General features: G+C 36.0%; 4 protein-coding genes across 8 annotated transcripts; 1 reads left to right on the top strand and 3 right to left on the bottom strand.

Annotated features, from left to right (window-relative positions):
• The first annotated feature begins 38 nt into the window (after positions 1–38).
• Positions 39–9,749, top strand: LOC128230740 (uncharacterized). Its single transcript, XM_052943185.1, has 2 exons — positions 39–101; positions 9,153–9,749. The coding sequence occupies exons 1-2, from the start codon at positions 39–41 to the stop codon at positions 9,747–9,749; spliced, it is 660 nt and encodes a 219-aa protein (XP_052799145.1).
• Positions 9,750–10,297: 548 nt separating this feature from the next.
• Positions 10,298–12,427, bottom strand: LOC128230472 (uncharacterized). Its single transcript, XM_052942762.1, has 4 exons — positions 11,837–12,427; positions 11,545–11,668; positions 11,144–11,313; positions 10,298–10,930 (listed from the first exon to the last, which is right to left on the bottom strand). Exons 1-4 carry the CDS (start codon positions 12,284–12,286, stop codon positions 10,739–10,741), a joined length of 936 nt encoding a protein of 311 aa, XP_052798722.1. The 5' UTR covers positions 12,287–12,427; the 3' UTR covers positions 10,298–10,738.
• Positions 12,422–13,523, bottom strand: LOC128230739 (E3 SUMO-protein ligase ZBED1-like). Its single transcript, XM_052943184.1, has 2 exons — positions 13,506–13,523; positions 12,422–12,985 (listed from the first exon to the last, which is right to left on the bottom strand). The coding sequence occupies exons 1-2, from the start codon at positions 13,521–13,523 to the stop codon at positions 12,428–12,430; spliced, it is 576 nt and encodes a 191-aa protein (XP_052799144.1). The 3' UTR covers positions 12,422–12,427.
• LOC128230475 (uncharacterized) lies at positions 12,938–22,461 on the bottom strand. 5 transcript variants are annotated; one of them, XM_052942768.1, is made up of 6 exons: positions 21,806–22,461; positions 18,704–18,883; positions 17,915–18,153; positions 17,627–17,728; positions 17,236–17,343; positions 12,938–13,708 (listed from the first exon to the last, which is right to left on the bottom strand). In XM_052942768.1, exons 3-6 carry the CDS (start codon positions 18,149–18,151, stop codon positions 13,595–13,597), a joined length of 561 nt encoding a protein of 186 aa, XP_052798728.1. In that variant the 5' UTR covers positions 18,152–18,153; positions 18,704–18,883; positions 21,806–22,461; the 3' UTR covers positions 12,938–13,594. The 5 variants fall into 5 exon arrangements, with proteins under 5 accessions (XP_052798728.1, XP_052798726.1, XP_052798729.1 ...); XM_052942766.1 differs by lacking the exon at positions 18,704–18,883 and having other exon boundaries at positions 21,965–22,181; positions 22,429–22,443; XM_052942769.1 differs by lacking the exon at positions 18,704–18,883.
• Positions 22,462–22,781: the final 320 nt, after the last annotated feature.

The raw sequence follows: 22,781 nt of genomic DNA, 5'->3' as shown, positions 1-22,781 counted from the left end.
AGCAGATGGTTAATTTATACCACCTTCAGGTAGTCATGATGAACTCTTCAAAGATATCCCAGGTAAAGGTAGTCACGATAAACTCTTTCAAGTTTTCCCAGGTATGCATGGTCACCTCTTTAAGATATCCCAGGTATTCATGATCACCTCTTCAAAGATATCCCAGATATTCATGATCACCTCTTCAAAGATATCCCAGTTATTCATGATCACCTCTTCAAAGATATCTATCCCAGGTAGTCATGATCACCTCTTCAAAGATATCTATCCTAGGTAGTCATGATCACCTCTTCAAAGATATCCCAGGCAGTCATGATCAACTCTTCAAAGATATCCCAGGTAGTCATGATCAACTCTTCAAAGATATCTCAGGTATTCATGATCACCTCTTCAAAGATATCCTAGGTAGTCATGATCAACTCTTTAAAAATATCTCAGATATTCATGATCACCTCTTATAAAATATCTCAGGTAGGCATGATCACCTCTTCAAAGATATCCCTGGTAGTCATAATCAACTCTTCAAAGATATTCATGCTCACCTCTTCAAAGACATCCCAGTTATTCATGATCAACACTTCAAAGATATCCCAGGTAGTCATGATCACCTCTTCAAAGATTTCCCAGGTAGTCATGATCACCTCTTCAAAGATATCCCAGATATTCATTATCCCCTCTTCAAAGATATCCCAGGTAGTCATGATCAACTATTAAAAGATATCCCAGATATTCATGATCACCTCTAAAAGATATCCCAGGTAATCATGATCCCCTCTTCAAAGATATCCCAGCTAGTCATGATCAACTCTTAAAATATATCCCAGATATTCATGATCCCCTCTTCAAAGATATCCCAGGTAGTCATGATCAACTCTTAAAAGATAACCCAGGTAGTCATGATCAAATCTTTAAAGATTTCCCTTTGTAACCATACAGTTGTTGCAAGCAAAACTTTAAAGCCCTGGTCAAGGGGAGATCAATGCAAACTGAACATGGATGGTTTGTGTGGAAATGAGCCCACTTTTTTGGTAGAAAGTTCTATGTGATTAGTTAAACAACTGGTCAAAATGCAGATGATGTTAGCAAAATGATGTATGAAGTTAAATGACAGGCCATAGCTGTCAGACTTGAAAGGAAATTCACCTGGTGGTTTAAGCGTGAACAAAAGCCAAGATCAATCAATGCTTCAGACCCTTGATCTATGTATTCAAGCGTAATTTGCAAACAAAAGTGTATAATAGTTACTGTGTACTTTCAGAAGAATTAATTTGTGACACAGTTCACATAAGTTCCGCTTATGTTGATTTTTCCATGCAGATACGTAACCATACTTGTATGAAAAATTATTTCTCAATTTCACCAAGCATAGAAAACTACCTACAATGGAAGTGTTTTTGTCACAGACTCAATCATGTCATCTAAAATCCACACAATTCTTTCATATTATTTCAATCTTCTCTTCAACTTTGGCCCATTTCAGATGAACTTTTTTCAAAGCCCAGTAAAAAAGACCTTCATCATATAGTTTCTTGTAATTCCTCAGGTGAATCCAATTCTGTTTATCTAGTAGTTTCTTCACATAATCCAACCTATTTTTGTAGATCTTCTTAATCCAATGTTCTTGTAACTCCTCAGGTGAATCCAATTGTTGAGCTAGTAGTTTTCTTCACATAAACCTATTCTTGTAGATCACTTTCTTAATCAAATGTGACCTTTTTTCTCTAATTCCATTTTTATGTCTTCACTAAACCAAAAGTTACCTATTTCTTAACACATCCAGTGAAGACTTTCTTTTAAGTCTTTACTGATTCTAACCACATTTCTTACACTTGTATAGATCCTGAGTTTTATCTGTAGACTTCAAATCAAACAACTTTTTTTTATATAGTTTTTCAAACTTAACATCTCTTTACTCCTCAAGTGTATCCAGATGAAAATCCAATCTCAAGTCATGATTCCAGGTGATCAGTTGATAAACTGCATTGCTTAAGATTTAGAACTTCACATCAGCTGTCACCGCCATAACTACTCATATGAAGCATTGAAGGATGGGGTGTAGCCAGCGTTATGCACTTACGCATGTGTGTAACATTAATTTGAAAAATGAAAAAATAAATATGGCAAAAAATGGCATCAAATTCAAGGGCTAAGCTATATATTGATATCAGAATAAAGGGAAGATCAGCTCTCTGTGTTGGATAGCTTACTGAGCCTAAATCAATCACTTGGTTACTACAAAGTCGGTGGCCCCAAACCTATAAATCCCTCCAAATACACATCAGTGCCCAACATGTTAGTTCTATATTTCATTTTTTTCCTACAGCTACAGGGATATTCCTCCTTCAACACCATCCCCCTTTCGTGCGTAACATTCAGTAAAGCCTGACTACGCATCTGGAAGGCATACACCTAGTAAACTGAATGCAGTACTTAAAAGTGACTTGCATTTGTTTTAGGACCAAATATTACTTTTCCCTGTAATGCATCTGAAAAAAACTATTTTTATCAGTTTTTTATGCTATGAATAATGCAGGAAAAAATCCAGTGCATAAAAATTTATTTTGTTTTTTTTATGGGGTTCAAACCCACGCCAGGAAAAACCAAGTAAACAGTAAAAAAACAGCCGGCTAGTCAACACAGCTACCGGGACTTGAACAAAAATGGTGTATATATTGGCCCTTTAAGGAAACATTCATTATATCTAGGGATGGAAACGAATATCCGAGTATCCGGATATCACGCAAGTATTCGGATACCAAAATGGGTATTCGAATATTCGTTAAGAATTAAAATTTCAATGAAATAGCTTAGCAGAGACATAGCAATTGTTATAAAACTTTTCAGATGAAATATTTCAGGTGATCAACAGTGTCTGTCGCGAAGCGGGTATGTGTCACAAATCGTCTGCTAATTGGGTGTTTGCACAAGGCGTGATATTGTGTCCTATGACCTTGTTTACAATGACAAGTGTCTTATGATCTCAGATGTGCTTAATTGACACTAATTGGCACTAGTTGATATTAAACGGATTGATCATTAATCCGTAGGATTTGCTCGTCCAATCACAAGGGTCGTGCAATCAAAGCTATTAATGACCAATCGTATTTTTGATGAATATGCATGAAGAAATTATTGCTATCTGAAAAATAAATACAAAAACAAATTTGTTTATCTTTTCACTTTCAATCAAATTTCCATCATTTTGCATCTTGTAATTTATTTTTCATACGATATGTAAACATGTTTAGTTTATTGATAAATAAAAAAAGTACACGCATGTAAAAAAAGAAAAATCAGATCGTCTTTTTGTCTTCATATCTTTTCCGTAATTATATCCTTCATTACAAAACACCACAGAAATTGTAGGTATTGCATTAAATCAAACGATGTAATGAAATACAATTACAATCGACTATCAAATAATCAAAGCGTCATCTAACATGAAACCTGCTGATAAATAACAAACTCGAAAGCACGTGGCAGTAACCCAGCAACCACCTCGGCCGAAGTGACTATCAAATTCGCGAGGTGTTTATGTGGTATTCATCATGAGTTCTATGACGTAAAATGTTTAGCTTTGATTATAACATTATAAATTATTAAGACTGAGAAAGAATGAATGAAAACGTGAAATTGCCATATGACGAATTATAAATAAAGTGGACAATTGTGTCAAATAACAGAAGGTGGGTGACATATAATAGGAAATTTACTTATTATGAAAATTTGATACGAGTATCCGGATAGTATTCGAATACTTGATACGAATATCCGGATACCGATTTGGTATCCGGTTTCCATCCCTAATTATATCACATGATAATGCCAATCAACCAATCAAACAACACATCAGCCGTAATTAATTTTGAATACACGGTTGAAATTGTGGTCTTCAACATTATTTTGCTAAACGGTTCCAGCTTTTGCTATTTTTGTTTTAACACTCCTTATGATTTGACACAGTTTGCATTTAACAAATTATGAGCTTGTCACTTTTAAACATGTCCCCTAGCAAAAGTCACCAGTTCCATTACTACAGCACTTTAAAATGTGTCAATCAACTATGAATATCAGTAAAAAGGGTCATTTGGTAAACTACAGTGCTTAAGAATTTGTACCCAAACCATGATCACCAGTATAGAGATATATATGGTCATTTGTTAAACTACAGCGCTTTAGAACGTGTCCCCCACCTACAATCGCTAGTATGGTTACCCACTAGTATAGCTAAATATGGTCACTTGTTAAACTACAGTGCTTTAGAACGTATTCCTAAGCTTTGACTACCAGTATAAAGATATATGGTCATTTGATAAACTACAGTGCTTTAGAACATGTCCCCCAGCTATGATCACCGGTATAAAGATATATGGTCATTTGATAAACTACAGTGCTTTAGAACATGTCCCCCAGCTATGATCACCAGTATAAAGATATATGGTCATTTGATAAACTACAGGGCTTTAGAACGTGTCCCAAAGCTATTACTACCAGTATAAAGATATATGGTCATTTGATAAACTACAGTGTTTTATAACGTGTCCCAAAGCTATTACTACCAGTATAAAGATATATGGACATTTGATAAACTACAGTGCTTTAGAACGTGTCCCCCAGCTATGATTACCAGTATAAAGATATATGGTCATTTGATAAACTACAGTGCTTAAGAACGTGTCCCAAAGCTATGACTACCAGTATAAAGAAATATGGTCATTTGATAAAAAACAGTGCTTTAGAACATGTCCCCCAGCTATGATTCACCAGTATAAAGATATATGGTCATTTGATAAACTACAGTGCTTTAGAACATGTCCCCCCAGCTATGATCACCAGTATAAATATATATGGTCATTTGATAAACTACAGGGCTTTAGAACGTGTCCCAAAGCTATTACTACCAGTATAAAGATATATGGACATTTGATAAACTACAGTGCTTTAGAACGTGTCCCCCAGCTATGATTACCAGTATAAAGATATATGGTCATTTGATAAACTACAGTGCTTAAGAACGTGTCCCCAAGCTATGACTACCAGTATAAAGATATATGGTCATTTGATAAACTACAGTGCTTTAGAACGTGTCCCCCAGCTATGATCACCAGTATAAAGATATATGGTCATTTGATAAAAAAACAGTGCTTTAGAACAGGTCCCCCAGCTATGACTACCAGTATAAAGATACATGGTCATTTGATAAACTACAGTGCTATTGAACGTGCCCCCAAGCTATGACTACCAGTATAAAGATATATGGTCATTTGATAAACTACAGTGTTTATGGTCATTTGATAAACTACAGTGCTTTACAACGTGTCCCCCAGCTATGACTACCAGTATAAAGATATATGGTCATTTGATAAACTACAGTGCTTTAGAACATTTCCCCCAGCTATGATCACCAGCATAGAGATATATGGCCATTTGATAAACTACAGTGCTTTAGAACGTGTTCCAAAGCAATGATCACTACAGTCATATGATTTACAGTCAAAATACTTCAAAACGTAATGGATGTCTTAAATTTCAGTGTCAAAGTTGGATGCTTTTCATGATGAACATAAATAGTGGATTGATAGACCTGTATTAAAATTCAAACAATGGACCTTTGTTTACACAGGTCTTCTAAAATACAAGCCACAATAATGCGAGTATAGGGAACTTTCGCCTATTCAAAAACCGTTAAAGACTCAGAAGCGGCTGTTTATATGCAGTACTAAAATATTAGCTAAATCTAAATCAAAGATAAAGTACAGTGTAGATCTTCCTTTATTTCTCAATTGTTTGATTTACCCTACTGTAATTATTTCATAAAATAATCATGGGAAAATGTAGCTAAAGAACTTCAGCGAACACGTTATATATTAAACATCAAAAAAATAAATATCAACATTTAAGTTATGGAAGCCAGAACTAGGGAAAATGTGGCAACTACTTACATTATTATTTTATATAAACACAATCAAAATTGAGTTCATTTTGACAAGAGAAATTTATGATAAACATTGTCAACCTTAATACGCTGCAAAGGCAAATATAATGTCTATTTTCTTTTTACACAAATATCTATGACGTAATTAGACCATCCAAGCACCTGCTGAAATCCGCACTGTCGTTTATCTGGCAATACAGTCAAGTTACCCTTAGCGGATCGTAACCAATAGCGGATCACTCTCTTGTTGAATACACGCTATAAAGTTTATTTAATTTTTTTTTTCTGAAAATTGGCAGTTATGTACTTTAAAGTGATTGTGAAAATCACAACAAATATTGGTTAAATCGAACTTCAAAATCATCTGTATCATACGAATGTTCGATGCAACTGTTTACGTGAGCCAGTTGTTCCTCAATTTGATTGCAACATGTGCTTTTTCTGAGAACTTTTCGTCCAACTACAATGTGTAAGTGAACAATTTATACATTTTATGAAAGGCCAATATATAACCTCTTAAAAATGCATAACATTCTTTTCTTTCATCAATGAATTGTTAGAATTTGGCGGTCATAATTACGTGTGGGTAATTAACCAATAGCGGACCGCCATTTTGTTCATGCAGTGAGTCTGAGGGGTTCTCTCAACATAGTGAATTTGTACCAGTTTGTCATTGCCGATTTTTTTAAACATAAAACAAACATTGCTGGATACTTATGTTACATTAATTATGATTAAAATATGAATTATAACACACATATCTAATTTAGTTTCAAATGTTTGACTTTTTATTATACATAAATATGATGTACAGTACTGTACTCACTTAATATCATAAAAATGATATTTATCAGCTTTTAATTTATAAGACGCCTGTGTTTTAATTGGTATCGAGGATTGCCACTTCCATAAGTGTATACCATGCAGTTTGTGATTGTTTTCAAAAATATCACTTGTGTTTTACAGATGAATGAAGATTGAATTTGGGCAGAGTTGACAATATTATTTATTGAGGAGAGTTGGTGGAAATAGGTAACCATTTGAATCTGGAACAGAACATCACATTAACATTATCATATTGTAGCAGGGTACACTTAAAATAAACAAGAGATGTTTGTCAAACATTATGCCCCCCCCCCCCCCCCCTGAGCGCCATGTTGTCAGGATTATATGGACAATTGAATGAAATATGCATGGACCGAAATGACAGCTGATTTGTTGCTGTTTTAAGATTATGACCATTAAAATGTGAGGATAAAGTGTGTTATGACCGTCATGACCTTTGACTCTATGAACTCAAAATCCAGAGTCATCAGCTGGTCACCAGAAACCTAAATGTCAAGTTTGAGGGCCATGGGTGCAGGCATTGTCAAGTTATCACAAGACAAGTTTTTTTCGATCAAGGTCACTGTGACCTTGACCTTTGACCCGATGACCCCTTAAATCATAAGGGGTCATCTACAAGTCAGATGCAACTCCAAGTCAAGTTTGAAGGCCATGGTTTCAGGCATTGTTGAGTTATCACTCGGACAACCTTTTACCATTCAAGATCACTGTGACCTTGACCTTTGGCTCTATGAATCCTAAATTCAATAAGGGTGATCTACTGGTCAGGCTTAACATCCATGTCAACTTTAATGATCATAGGTTCAGGCATTGTTGAGATATCAGTGGGGGAAGATTTGTTATTTTTTTGCGTTAAAGGTTACTGTGACATTGACCTTGGCCTGATGACCCCCAAAGTCAATAGGGGTCATCTACTGGGCAGGCCCAACCTTCATGTCAAGTTCGATGACCATAGGTCCAAGAATTGTCGAGTTTGCTTTCAAGGTCACTGTGACCTTGACCTTTGACCCCTAAAATCAATAGGGGTCATCTACTGGTCAGGCCCAACCTCCATGTCAAGTTTGAGGGCCATGGGTGCAGGCATTGTTGAGTTATCACTTGGACAACCTTTTATCATTCAAGGTCATTGTGACCTTGACCTTTGGCCCAATGACCCCTAAAATTAATAGGGACAATCTTCCGGCCAGACTCAACCTCCAAATCAAGTTTGAGGGCCATGGGTGCAGCCATTGTCAAGTTATCACTCGGATAACCTTTTACCATTCCAGGTCACTGTGACCTTGACCTTTGGCCCAATGACCCCTTAAATCAATAGGGACCATCTTCTGGCCAGGCCCAACCTCCAAGTCAAGTTTTGAGGGCCATCGGTGCAGGCATTGTCGAGTTATCACTCGGACAATCTTTTACCATTCCAGGTCACTGTGACCTTGACCTTTGGCCAGATGACCCCCAAAAAGCATAGGGGTCATCTCCTGGTCAGGCCAATTCTCCAAGTCAAGTTTGAGGGCCATGGGTGCAGGCATTGTTGAGTTATCAATTGGACAACCTTTTACCATTAAAGGTCACTGTGACCTTGACCTTTCGCCCAATGACCCCCAAAAACAATAGGGGTCATCTACTGGTCAGGTCCAACCTCCAAGTCAAGTTTAAGGGCCATGGGTGCAGGCATTGTTGAGTTATCACTCGAACAACCTTTTACCATTCAAGGTCACTGTGACCTTGACCTTTGACCCATTGAGCCCAAAAAACAATAGGGGTCAGCTACTGGTCAGGCCCAATCTCCAAGTCAAGTTTGAGGGCCATGGGTGCAGGCATTGTCACGTTATCACTCGGACAACCTTTTACCATTCAAGGTCACTGTGACCTTGACCTTTGGCCTGATGACCCCCAAAAACAATAGGGGTATTCTACTGGTCAGGCCCAACCTCCATGTCAAGTTTGAGGGCCATGGGTGCAGGCATTGTTGAGTTATCACTCGGACAAGCTTTAAAATTATTTTACCATTAAAGGTCACTGTGACCTTGACCTTTGACCCCCAAAATCAATAGGGGTCATCTACTGGTCAGGCCCAACCTTCATGTGAAGTTTGATTACCATATGTCCAGGAATTGTTGAGTTATCACTCGGACAAGCTTTGGTCTACCGACGGACCGACCGACATGCCTGTGCAAAGTACCGACATGCCTGTGCAAAGCAATATACCCCTCTTCTTCGAAGGGGGGCATAATTATTTGAAATAAATCTCAAAGTTACTTGCTCATGGTTTGTAAAATCTTTAAAGTTCAGGTGGCTGTGTGGACTAGCCAGCTGTCTTCTACTTTTTTCTTCGTTTTACCTAATTCTGTATTTAATTGAAATGATTTTCTTTCAGGTACCACCACCACCTAATATATCTGCCATCAAAGCCAGAAGAGGAAGAGGCCATGATATCTCCACAGACAAGGAAGCCCATGATGAACCACAGTCTTCAGCAAGCTGTTGCACATCTATCACATTAGAGAACTCGGTGATAAAGGGGTACCATGTGTACAAGATAAAACCCACAATAACTGACCCTGTGACAAAGCTTGTTGTAGATAGGGAATATACTTACATCAAAGATAAAGATGCATGCCTTGTGTGGATTCCTGGACATTCTGAGTTTGATATCACTTTACATGACATGGTAACCGATGATAAAAGACAGCTTAAGTTGTCAGATATAGCTGTCCTTCCAATTGGCCATGTACCACGCATTCTTTGTTTTTACAATGTACTTAATTCGGGTGGACACGTGTGTGCCATCATGACTGGTGAACCGACGCCCAGTTTCCCACCGTGGCCTGCTCCATCTGAGAGTGGTGGTGGCGTTGTTATTCCATGTAAATATGTACTTACAGCAGAAGATGAAGTGAACACTATACAAATGTTAAGAGAAACACTCAAAAAGATGCCCGAAGGTTATGTGATGAAAATAGTTGTTAATTGACATTGATATACTTGTTATTGCCATGAAAATAAGGTGGACTAAAACTGATATATAAACTAATCAGTTAATTCATATGTCTTTAGAATGTATTTAGAATTTAATTGGCATTGTTTTGTTTTCAACAAATCTAGTGATAATTCGTTGCTCATTATTTCTCACCTGCAATAGAACTGCTTGATGTTATTGATCAAAGAATCTCCAAATTACAATTTTGATTGTAATAAGTACTTTATATGGGTTATGGTTTTGTTTAGTTGTTCAATGTTTTATACTCAAAGTAGCTTGAATTTTGATTCAAATTGTTGCATCTTTTGCCATCAATCTTGTTCACTCCAGTTTTTGTGATGTCTGTGTATTTTGTTCAGGTTTAAGAAATAGGTTTACCTTATACAGTACTATTTCTAACAGCTTTTAACTAGGGTTGCACCGATACGGCAATCACGCGATACGATACGTATCGATACGAAGAGTGCCCGATACGATATTTTCCGATACGATAAATAATGTGATAATGAATAAAGTTAATTATACACTACTACTAAGCCAACTGTTTGGGTTAATATTTATTTTAACTGTCAAATATATTAATCAGGTAAGAAACTTAAACAAATGACTAGAAAACATCAACTTACAAGTGACTAGACAAAACACATTAAGAGTGTGGCACATCTTTGTAAGGTTAATCAATTAAAATGTAAATATTATGCAAAGTTTGCAAACACTACACAGTACACTGTCTCATTTACTGGTACTAGGCTACTAGCAATCTAGCACATTAACTTATATACATTAGTTTAACTGTCAACAATTCAACATGGCATGTTACTTTATAATAAAAGTCACAACACTTAAAATGCTTCTGTTTTACAAGAGTCTAACACATAATGGCATACCATTGCCATAACTTTATAAGTCATAATGTTAATTAACCAAACACTGTATTATAACTAAACCAAACGTGCTGCGTGATGACAGGAAAGTTCAAAACTTCACAAGTTATGCTTTAGAAACACTAGTACGTCCACCATGTCTGGGGCCAGTCTGCTTCGGGTGGCAGTCACAACATCACCGGCTACACTGAAGACCCTCTCGCTTGCAACAAATGTGGCTGGAATATGAAAGGTGTGCTTGGCCAGTCTGCTCAGATTAGGATAGTCATTCTCATGACTCCTCCACCATACCTGGAATTATTATTTTTTAGAATATTTTAATCTCACAAGTAAAATGTATAATAGTAATATGTTATTTTGCAGACATTTTGACTGAATTGAGTGAATTTATAACAACACTACAATTTTATAATAATACCTTTACTCATTTATACCCTGATTCATGCAAGTAATCTACAATATACTTCTGTTCATACATACACATATTTATTTGCACAACTTTACCTGGGGGTCAGTGTCCAATGGAGATGCAATCTCAGAGCGGTATTTCTCCACCTCCCGATACAGACATTCCACAGTACTGATCCCTGGCTCTGTATGTGTTATGTACACATCCCCAAGCAAAGCTTCCATCCCAGTTTTCTGCCGTTTCTGATCTGGTTCTGTGGTCACTTCTGAAACACAAACAAGGGCCCAACATAATTGCAATTCAGGATATTATTTCTAGACTAAATAGTTAAACTTTATATTAGTACACTGTATAATAAATCATTATTAAACATTATCATGGCAGACAAATTGAATATGTTTTGCAGTTTTCTTTCTCTTTGGCAAGAAAGTTTATCTGAAAATTTAATATTGATGTACATGTATTAAAATTACTATCAATTGCTAGCCACATTTACCTATTGCTAAGTCCACCTTATTGGCATTTTCATCAGTCATGCCTGGTATTGCTGGAAGGGCAGGTAGGGCAGTAGCTGTACTGGTACTGGGTGTGGCTGCGTCTGGAGATACCTCAGATTTTACCTGTAAACCAAAACTATTTATATAGAAATGTTTATAATTATTTAAAACTTTAATGAAACTTCTTGAAATTACTTTTAGAATGTTAAAAATAACTAAGTTAAAACATACATTCAATTAATTAATTATATGTTGTTTTTTCCTAAGAGTCAGTGACATGCTGAGACTTGCCTGTGTTTTGACAGTTTCTGTTTTGGCAATCAGGTTGGTGTACACCGCCTCTCGTTTCTCACTGCTCAGGTCTGGGAGTGATCGAAATCGTGGGTCTAGTGCTGTGCACATCCACATGAATTCTTCAACCTCGACTTGTGTGTACCTTTTAGTCATGTCCTGTCGAATGGCACCTTTCATGGCCTTGATGAGATCAGAATCATTCTCTGAGATGACCATTGCTGAAGTGATTTTGTTTTTAAACACCAATACCAGAGAAATTGTAGGGTGTCTTGCATCACACATAATTGTAGTTATGGTCTTCAATGGTCCCAGGACACACATAACCGCCTCAAGATCTGTAATTTCATCTGGACTCAAGGTCACAATGCCTTTCGCATTTTTCCTTAGTTCACTGGAGCTCAGGGTGGCTGTGATTGCTTCATGTTCATCAACATATCTTTGAAGCATGTCATAAGTACTGTTCCATCTTGTGGACACATCCTGGATTAGTTTGAGCTCCTTGTTTTTTTGGTTCAATTTCAGAAGAGCAGTTGCTGTAGTTGATTTGTGAAAGAATGAGACAATTCTTCTTACTTTTGTTAGAAGTGGTTAGAATTCTTGAACTTTGACACCCTTTTGACAAGCCAAATTCACAGTATGGGCGAAACACTTCACATGTGGAGTGAGCATGGCAGCTTTTGCTGCAATGTCCATATTTGCAGCATTGTCAGTCACAACAGCTGTACCTGATGGTCTCTGCAAACCAAACTCGGCTACAACACCTGCAAGGGCCTCACCTACATTAACCCCGGTATGGGATACATCAAGCATTCGTGTTGCAAGGACATAATTATGCTGCTTCCAGTTAGAATCAAGGCCATGTGCAGTTACTGTAAGATAGCTTTGACAGGCACGGGATGTCCAACCATCTGTTGTGATAGCTAAACTTTCACATTCTTTAAGTTCCAGTTCAACATTGGTACGAACTGATGTGTACATCTCTGGTATCACATTCATTGTGAAATATCTCCGAGATGGTAGTTCATATTTTGGGTCCATCACAGACAAAAGGTTCTTAAAGTATGCCTTTCCGACTACGGATAATGGCTGTAGGTCACCGGCGATGAACTTCGCCACAGCTTGTGTGATTTCTGTTGACCTTTCCGACTTTTAAGGATAATGTTGTTTTTTGCATACATTTCAGGAACAGTTTTCTGACTTTTAGTAGGCATGTTGTCTGGTTCATTTTTAACAATGGGCTTAGTGCTTATTTCAGGATTTTGTGGCACATTTGGTTTACTTATTTTTGCATGTTCAGCCTTGTGGTAGTGAGGAAAGGGTTTTTCATTTTTTTTTTTAAATATACATTGTTATATATCATTTTAATGCTCTTCAGAAATGCAGCACAATGGTCTTTATTTCAGTTTGATATCTTTATAAATAAAGTTATGGCATTTTGAAATTTTAAGAAATGGGCAATTTTCTGACAAAGATGGAGGCATTTTGGCATATGACCGAAACACTGCAAAATGTTCATTCACAACAATCACATGTCATTTAATCCTGTATAGAGATGTTTAAAACTAGATATACAACCATTTCACTGTAAAAAAATTCACACATTCATATAAAATATACAGTTGGAGTGCAGTTAAATTTCTAAATGTTTGACAATATCTTAACGCACAGGCGTGATGAAGTTCATGTATCAACAAGTGTATCAACAAGTGGTATTTAAGTGTTAAATCAGGAATTTGAGAAACACAACTGACATCTTTATACAATGATTTTTAGATCTTCTCTGTCTAGGTCCGTTGGCAAGTGTCTGAGTGTATACACGGCAGGGTCGTTGTCGTACAAGACATTAAACCATTCCCGGAACCAGGGTACCTGAAACACACAAGTTCAAATATATGATATTTTTAAACAACCTAGGCAAACACTGTATTAATTACCAAATCAAAAGTATTTTATCAGCTGAAAGGAATATTAAGCATAAATAGGTTGAATTGTCAAGCTGAAACATTTAATCGAAAGTTGCTCACAAATGATATGTGTTTATTTCCTACACCTTTTTTAATGAGTGCCTAGATTAGGAGTAAGGAGTTCTACCTGAGAAATCACTTTCCCTGTGTACCACTTGAGTACATCTACTTTTTCGCCATTTTCTACCACTGTCTCCTTAAACCTGTGCTTTATCTTTTTTCCCACTAGCATGTGGACCTGCTCATCACTTTCTCGGTCTTTCACAATAGCTCGTTGAACAAGTAGTTTTAAATTATTTGTTAGTTCTTCCACAGTTAGATTCTTTCTTTTCTGTCCCCCTACACTCTTTGTAATATTAAAATCAGATTTGTTTTCGGGCACTTGACACAACACTTGCCTTCGAAATTTGAGCTGAGTTTTTAGTGTTTGGATTTTTTGTTGGTTAGTTTCATATGAAGCCAACATTTGGTCAATCTCTGCCTGCGACTGCCACAGCCCATGGATAATTATTTCCCGTGTGTAGTTTTCTTGTTTTTCAATTCTATCTCTCTCTGCCTGTTCTTTCTTCCTAATTTTCTCTTGTAATTTTATTCTCCTCTGTTCCTTGATTGTGTCAATTCTTTCTTTGTATTTCCTTCGCATTGATGGTACATTCCTTGATGCTGTTTTAATAACCTGTAATCTTTCCTTTGTTATCTTAGATTGTAACCACTCCAGTGTGTTATTATTTGCAAACATTATGCTTGCCTCAGCTGCTAGTGTTGAGATGTTTGGTTTTGTTCTTAGCATGTGGTCCATCTGCCCGAAAACACTTTCTGCGAAACACGACGTTTTTTGGTGCAGCCACAGTTTTAATTTCATTTGTTCGCAGTTTACCTCCTGGTAGATGATCAGCATATAATTTCTTGGCTAGTTTAGTCAATGCCGACAGTATCACCTGTAAGTATGTTTCAACTACTTGATCATACGGCCGTGGTTGAGTCAGGCACTCCAGGAATTGGTCTCTCACTACACGGCTATCAAACACTAACTGTCCAGTCATGAATCCATCAATGTCCCTAACAGCACTGTCAAGATAGATCACTAGCTGGTGGTATTTTTCATTCATATCTACAATGGTAACACTTTTGTCTTCAAGGATTGACCAAAGAGGACCTGTAATAAACTTAGATATGAGTCCAAGGGCTTTAATGCCAGCAATATACTCTGGGACTTTCAGATCAAACAAAACTGCTTTTAATAGTCTATTCTCAGCTCCATATGTCTCAAGAAATTCTATCATCTTTTCATGCAAAAAAAAAAACAGAACACGCATTGCTGAACAATATATTAAACCTTGATCCCCTGTAGGATTTGAGAGGTGCAGAATTCAAGTTTTTCTCCTTCAAAAAGTCTTCGACAAATGTCTGGAATGGACCCTGGCATCCACTTTTTTTTATCTCCACCGCTTCCTTCGCCAAAAGCTTTTGATGCTGTACGAACTAGTCGACAGGTGCCTGGCTCATTCTGCTGTCTGAAGGAGCTGTCAGTGATTGGTGGCGCGTCATCAAATATCTCTTTCTCTACTTCTGACATGCATTTCTGGCTTGGCTCTGCGTAATTCACCAAGGCGTGCAAACCACAAAAGAAGTTGTTCAAATTTTCCAGAGACGACCTTTCCTCATTGCTGAATTGATCATAGTTATGGTAAGTTAATGGAAGGATTTCTTTCCTGTAGCATTCAAGCAATGAATTGAATTTCATTTCTGTTGCTGCCCTGTCAGACATTGTTGCTGAAATGTGCGCCACAATTTCTCGGGAAACACCGTCTGAATTTGAAATATTATCAATATCTGACAAAAATTCTTTAAACACTTTCAATGTATCCTCTGAGGATTTTGTTTCAATATCTCTGAGACCTAACACCCACAACTGTCCTGAAGAATCTGATGCCTCATAACCCATATACTTTGAGCCAAATTTAGATGTTTCATCAGTTAGAAGACACGTACTTTCACCTTTAGCAAACACTTCTGCTATCTGGGCTTGTGAGAGACATAACCTTTGCAGATTCATATTCAACACAGGAGGTTTTGAAGGAAGTCTATTGGCAGAACAGTTAATCAATTTTAGAACAGATTCAACAATAGATCCGACTTTAGATGCACTCACTTGAAGCTTCAATAGTTCATAAACACATTCTTTAAAACTTGGAGTGTAACGTTGACTTATCTCATCAAAAATGTTAATGGTTCTGTTTTCTAAATTATTGTCATTAAGTAAGTCTGATAAGTATTGAACATTTTCACTGAGATCAGCAATAACCTTATCTTTTTCAGCAAGCTCTTTTTCTAATTCTTTAATACGATTTTTGCTTTCTTGGCAACATTCCCCAGTTACACGATGTTCAAGCTTTTGTATTTTCTGTTGTGAGTAAGTTTCTCTTGCTTTTGTTCGCTTCAAGTTTAACTGAGTAGACACTAACTTTGACTTAACCGAAAATATGGCTGTTTCTTTCAGCTGAAGCTCAGAATCTTTTTCTTTCAATAGTGTTTCAGTTTCTACAAGTTTTTCTGTTAATGTTTGTTCATTTACTTTTGAAGTTATCAGGGAGTTCTTTAAGTCTAAATCTTCATTTGTTGTGACATGTGGAACTCTTTTTTGGTAACTGTGCTTGTGGGAATTTATAGTCTTCATCAAGAAACAATTCCAAGTCAGCAGCTCCCTTTGGTCTATGTTTGTTTTTTTGTAATTTCTTAACTTTTTCAATGAAAGCTTCAAAAGATTTAATATAAGCATCATGAGTAGCTGGACAAGAACTTTGGTCATTTGATTTTATGAAATCAACAGCACAGTTTTTGTTTGTCTCTTCGTAATGGTTAAGCACATTGCTATTCTTCATTGCTACTAGTTAATGGTTAACATGCACTATTCACTATCCTGAAATGGGTAAGAAAGCAAGCCATAATACAAGAAAATCTATTTACTGTGGTATCATTTTATATTGTCATGTTTCTTTTTATATTTCACATTTGGAAATGAGCTTCGCGGGGTGGTGGGATTATAAGCCAGATAAGAAATTGTCCACAGACAGATGGACGGACAGACAGACGGACAATGCCATGACAGAATAAGTCTTACAAAAGACAGGCGTATAAAAACTCAAATTGAAAAGCCAGATAAAACAATTTGCTTATTTATGAGCACACTAAGTCTTGTGCAAAATTTGGAAACATAAAAATATAAATGATTCCACAGTATCTGAAAGCACTACGCTAATATAATATCTTCCACCAAAAGGAGAGCATGCATATTAATAGCATTGCAATATGCAGGTGAGGAAAAGCAGGAAATCTACAATTAGCAAGGTTAGCAATGTGTCTGTACAATGTTAAATACACATATGGACTATATATTATATACACACACATATATATGTAGACTTTACTTACCGAGCTTGAGCTAGCGCTGCTATAAGTGTCTGGCAGCCAACAGCCTGGCAGGTACCGTCTCTGCCCATACTCCCTACATTTGTGTCTTTTCACCAGAGGACAATCTGACTGCAATAACATTCATTGTCTTAATGACAGTGTAAAAAAATGTATTTATCTGGAGCAAGAATGTGCAAGTTTGTAGTGAATGTGAAGTGATTTTTTATATTCGCCCAAGAACTTACGAGGTTGAGATGTGTTACATAATTATAATATACATTGTTCAGATGGCAGTGAAATCCAAGAAACCCAGGCACCTGGCCATGTCAGCCAATTCAAAACTGTAATAAACAAGTACATTCTTTTCATACATGTAACAAGATTTTTATATTAAAGAACAATTCAAACTTACTTCTGATGGCTCAACAGCCTCATGGGGTCTACGCAGGCCACTGTTTCCTGGTTTGACAGTTCTTTCTCCAGTAAACAAGTCAACGTCGCTATCAATATTTTCCTGAAAATATATATCAAGTTACTAAACACAAAGGGTTAACACAAAAAAATCACATTATCAAACTAGTTTCTTAGCGATTTTGTCTGAAAGACGTTCTCGCAATATAGTTAAAACATGAAATAGGCATAATGTATAAAAAATAAATTAAGCAATAAATATGAGCATTTACATCATGCCAACACTTACCTCAGGCTCAGGTTCTGATTCACTTTCAGTTTCACTATCAGTTATTACTAATACTATGTCTTCTGCAAGTTCTGGGGGTTGTGTAGACATCTGGCTGTAACTGATGGCCTCAGGCTCAGGTTCTTGGATTTGATCTGTACGTGTAACTGTTGTCTCTGCAGGCCTGTCAGGGTTACATGTGTTGAAATATTCTATATCTGAGTCAGATTCTGGCTTGGAACTGCTTGTGTCAGTCATGACTAAAACCAAAAAACAAGGCAAATTGTACATCTATGTGCAAAAATCCTGCATCCTATTGTAACTAGATAATATTTGTCCGAATGAGACGTTCAAAATATATTGCCATGCAGAATTGACAGTGCCCGTATATTCAGTAAACAATGCCATCGACAAATTATCATTTTTGCATTTCATTCTGAACTAATAGTTATTAAAATTATTTACAAAAAGTTAAAAATATGTCAGAACACAATTACTTCTTTATGTAGCATTTTACTATAATAATACTATAATAGTAATTTGTCTTAATTCATAAACCTGAAGTCACTACAAGCAAAATAGGACAAGAATATATAATGTAGGATCCGTTTGTTTACATCGCGAAAATATATGACAAAAATTTCACAAGGGGGGGGGGGGGATTATTCGGAGCACTGGCGGAAAATCGCGAAACAACAAAACAGAATGTACATGCAATAACAAGGTTAAGAAAAGATCAAACTACACTATGAAACCTTTCTTTCTTTTTCTTATAGGGTATTAGCGATTTATGGGCAGGTTTTTACTTACCAGTTTTCAAACTCGGAAATAAATGTTTTCTGGTTGTTTTCCCTCAATTTTTTTCACACGAGAGGATTTGTAAGGAAGTTGTCTATAAGCATACGCAGTTTCATTACGATTGGCCGAAATTAGCCAATGAAAAGCCGTTTAACAAAAGAACGTAGGCAGCGTCTCCAAGATGGCAGCGCCCTTGAAAACCGTAAACGATAAAAATATTTGATAGTATTTACGCCAAATTAACCTGATAAATGGTAACTTTTCAGTATTACAGTTTAATAAGGGATTCCGAATCAGGGGTAGTTCCGAATCAGTCGTTTAAATTTACCTGAAAATATCTGAGAATGACCTGCATATGAAGATTTTTCTTACATATATATTGTGTTTGACGTTTTGTTATTGCTTACAACAATTTTAGAACGCGTACACATCAAACCTACCTTTGTGTACATGTTTACAAATATCGCACATGGAACAATTTTACTGACGCACCGGTAATGGAAATGCGCTTTGGATGAAACAACATCAAATAAATAGGTAAATAAGTGGTAAATACTTGTTATTTTGGGTTTTAACATAAAATGGATATTTACTTTAACAGATGCTAGCACCCCACAAAAATATATTGAGAATAAATATTTATTTTACATTGAAAATGAAAGTAGGTTATTGCGGGAATTCCGGGTCACATGTTGGGGGCTGTCTCAAAGTCTAGTGCATTGTATATTGTACAGTAAATAACGTTCTGGTAAACAATTCTGCATTCTTGTGTAAAAATATTTGTTGAAAACTCAACTTTCTACATAAAATCACTTTTCAGTTGCGAGTAAAATTCATAGTGAGTGGTTTAAAGCTGCACTCTCACATGTATACCATTTTTACAACTTTTATTTTTTTTATCTCAGAAAGAGCAAATTTTTGCATAAATATCTGCAAACCAATGATATAAGATTGATGACAAAAAATCAGATTGTAGACTATTATATTTCCGTTCGAAAATTTATGTTTTATGGCTTAAACCCTTACTTAATACGGTTTAAGAAAAAATGCATTAAACATCATTTTTTAACTTAAATATAAAAAATCTGTGATCTGATTTTTTGTCAGCAGTCTTATATCACTAATTTCCAGGGTTTTTCGGAAAAATTGGCTCGTTCCAAGACAAAAAATAAGAAATAAGAAAAGTTGTCAAAACGTTCAATCTGTGAGAGTGCAGCTTTAAGAAGTTTGAACCAAAATACTTGTCTGAAAATTAAATGATAGAAATCATGGCCTGAAGTTTACAGAACATTACTAAGCCATTGGTTCAGTATTTAAATTTATGTTATAGTAAACTTGTTCATAAAGTTTTAAATGTTGCTAGATCTTATACTTAATAGTAGAAGCAACTGATGGCCATGAGGTTGTGGGTTTGCAGGGGCAAAGCTCGAAATTGCAAGTTAAGAGGGGTAGAACTTGTGGTTGCAAATTTGTAGCTCATTTTAGTTAGAAGTCATCAGTGAGTATCTTGTATGTTATTTAGTGTTTTCTTTTTACTTAACTTCTTAAAAACTTAGATGAGTTTAATCACCACATACAAGTACATTTACATACAATTCATTGACACAGTATGAAGAGTTTTACTAAAAGTGTGTTTTATTTCTAATTTCATGGTGAGAGGAACTGTGCATGCTGAAACATGTGGTGATCCAGTACCAAGTACATGTCAATGGCCAGAGCAAAATGAAGTTACATGGTGATGGTGTGGTGCTTCAATGTCACTACACCATCCAGCCAATGGCATCATGCTTTGATGAAACTGTTAAGAATTTGGAAGATACTGTTGCTGAAATGACATCTGGGAGTGCAATGAACCTTGTGATCAGAAATATGAACAGTTAGATTTACTTTGTATTGAAATTTTATCAGATAATGGGACAATTATACTTTTAGCTTTTCTTTTTTGAATTTTAAGAAAACTGTCGAGGAATTGTGATACCCTTGGCATTTCAGATAAGATGACGTTTAAGATATTCAAATGAAACTTGGTACACATGTTTCAATAGCAACTTCATTGGGCAAAACTCCAGCTAAAAAATGAGTGAGTAGTAATGCCCATTTTCTACTATTTTCAACACCATCATTATCTTATTCCATCATATCTCCATTTCATATATACCATGTTTGTTATCTTTATTTGTTACATATTCTTTTTATTTAATTTCTAGTCAGTGACTGGTACTGCATGTGTTAAAGGTATTAACAAAGCCAGTAGACACTGGTTTATATATTCCATGTATATTTTGTCACAATTTATTTTTGTTACCGGTCTGTGTTAAAGGTATTAACAAAAAAAATATATAGTTACAAAGATATTTGTTACATTCAGCCCTACTTCAAATACATTAACAAGATTGATGGCAAAATCAATTATTTTGGATTTTCACTTGACCACCTGTCTGAAACCCCACATCCTTACTTTAACCCACCAGCCTTACTTTTTCATTTGACTAGGACAAATGATTATGTAAAATAAAGTTAAATATGACCAACCTTCATATTTATAAAGAATAATAAGTGCCTGTCAATGAGAGACTGCAAGTTCATTATTTCTAACTAGCCTATTTTTTTCTAAATAAAATCCACCCAATGAGAATGAGAATCAAAGAAAAAATATCTTTGGCCTTTTCCATGTTTGTTTCAACATGTGTTTGACAGTTCAAGTTGATTTTGAAACGACCCCCAACTTCAGAGAACAGAAAATGCAGTGATTGGATAAAACAACCTAACATATCACGTGATCCTAAACACCTTCAATTGATTCGGAATTCCTACAACGAGTGTGTATATTTAGACAACAAGATATATGGACTTCAGAAGTCTCATCATAATTTGAAAGTAATAAAAATCTAGTCCATATATATGAGCTCCTGAACATGTATTGTTTCATTTAACTGACAATCCTAATATTTATACAGCACCAGATTTGTCCTTACTGATTCGGAATCCCTTGATCGACTGTATAATGATCAAACTTACTGATTTCAGGTTTTTTTCTATTCAAACATACTTTTCTTTTGGTATTTCATGAATTCTTTGTTTGAAAAATACGAATAAGAAAAAGTCAATATTTACCTTATGTCAGAAGGGGAAACTGTAAATTGGTCAAACCCGTACCTCACTACTTGTGGTGTCTTTCAAAGTGGAACCACATGTTTTGTGTTCCTCTACAGTTCTTAACCATCTTTCTACATAGCCTACAAACAGCATTTTCCCTGTCTACCGACCGTTTACCATTTCTGTCGTACGCTGGATTTCCAAAATAGTCCCAAATCTTTGAAGTTACTTTAGTTGGTTTAATTAACGCAACAAATGCTTCTTCACCGTCCGCCATGTTGCGACTCACGACGAACATCGATCTGTTTTACGCAAGTTGATTGGTTACACCGTTTACAGCATCCAATCAGCGAGCGTTTTACTGATCGGCTGTTTCGGTACATTCGGAGCTCCTCTGCCGTTTTATCGAAAACAACCTCGGATGTACGCCGGTACATCTGTTGAAGTAGTTCGTAAAATTTTGAACTATATCATTAGTTAAATGTAGTGTTTTAGAAATGTATTTATTGATCTAAGTTTAAATTTATTGTCATTGAATTGTATTAAAGCAAACATAATGAAGAATCCCAAGAGTTAAGTCACAAAGTTTAACTGCTAAATAAAATTACTACGCGATCTACTTGCAGCGGACTTAAACGTACCACTTTTTGAGTGTGTAAAACCATCCAAATACATCCGAGGTTGTTTTCGATAAAACGGCAGAGGAGCTCCGAATGGTTTCGGTACTGCTAATTATTTATCGAATAATGGGACAGTAAACGTTTTTACCGAACACGTGTTTTCGTATCGATACGCTCGGCTTGTGTATCGATACTTATCGCCAGCACTCTGTATCGATACTGAGCGTATCGGTGCATCCCTACTTTTAACCTGTTACCTCATATCATTGCATAGGTTAGTACCATAATATCAACACCTAGCTCAGGCTAGCTGGTCAGAATTTCTAGTCAACTTGTTATGGGTTTATATATATTTGTTCATATTTTACTTTTTA

Source organism: Mya arenaria, chromosome 4 (assembly GCF_026914265.1).
Source record: "Mya arenaria isolate MELC-2E11 chromosome 4, ASM2691426v1".
Classification (NCBI taxonomy): domain Eukaryota; kingdom Metazoa; phylum Mollusca; class Bivalvia; order Myida; family Myidae; genus Mya; species Mya arenaria.
This window is presented reverse-complemented; position numbering and strand designations above follow the sequence as displayed.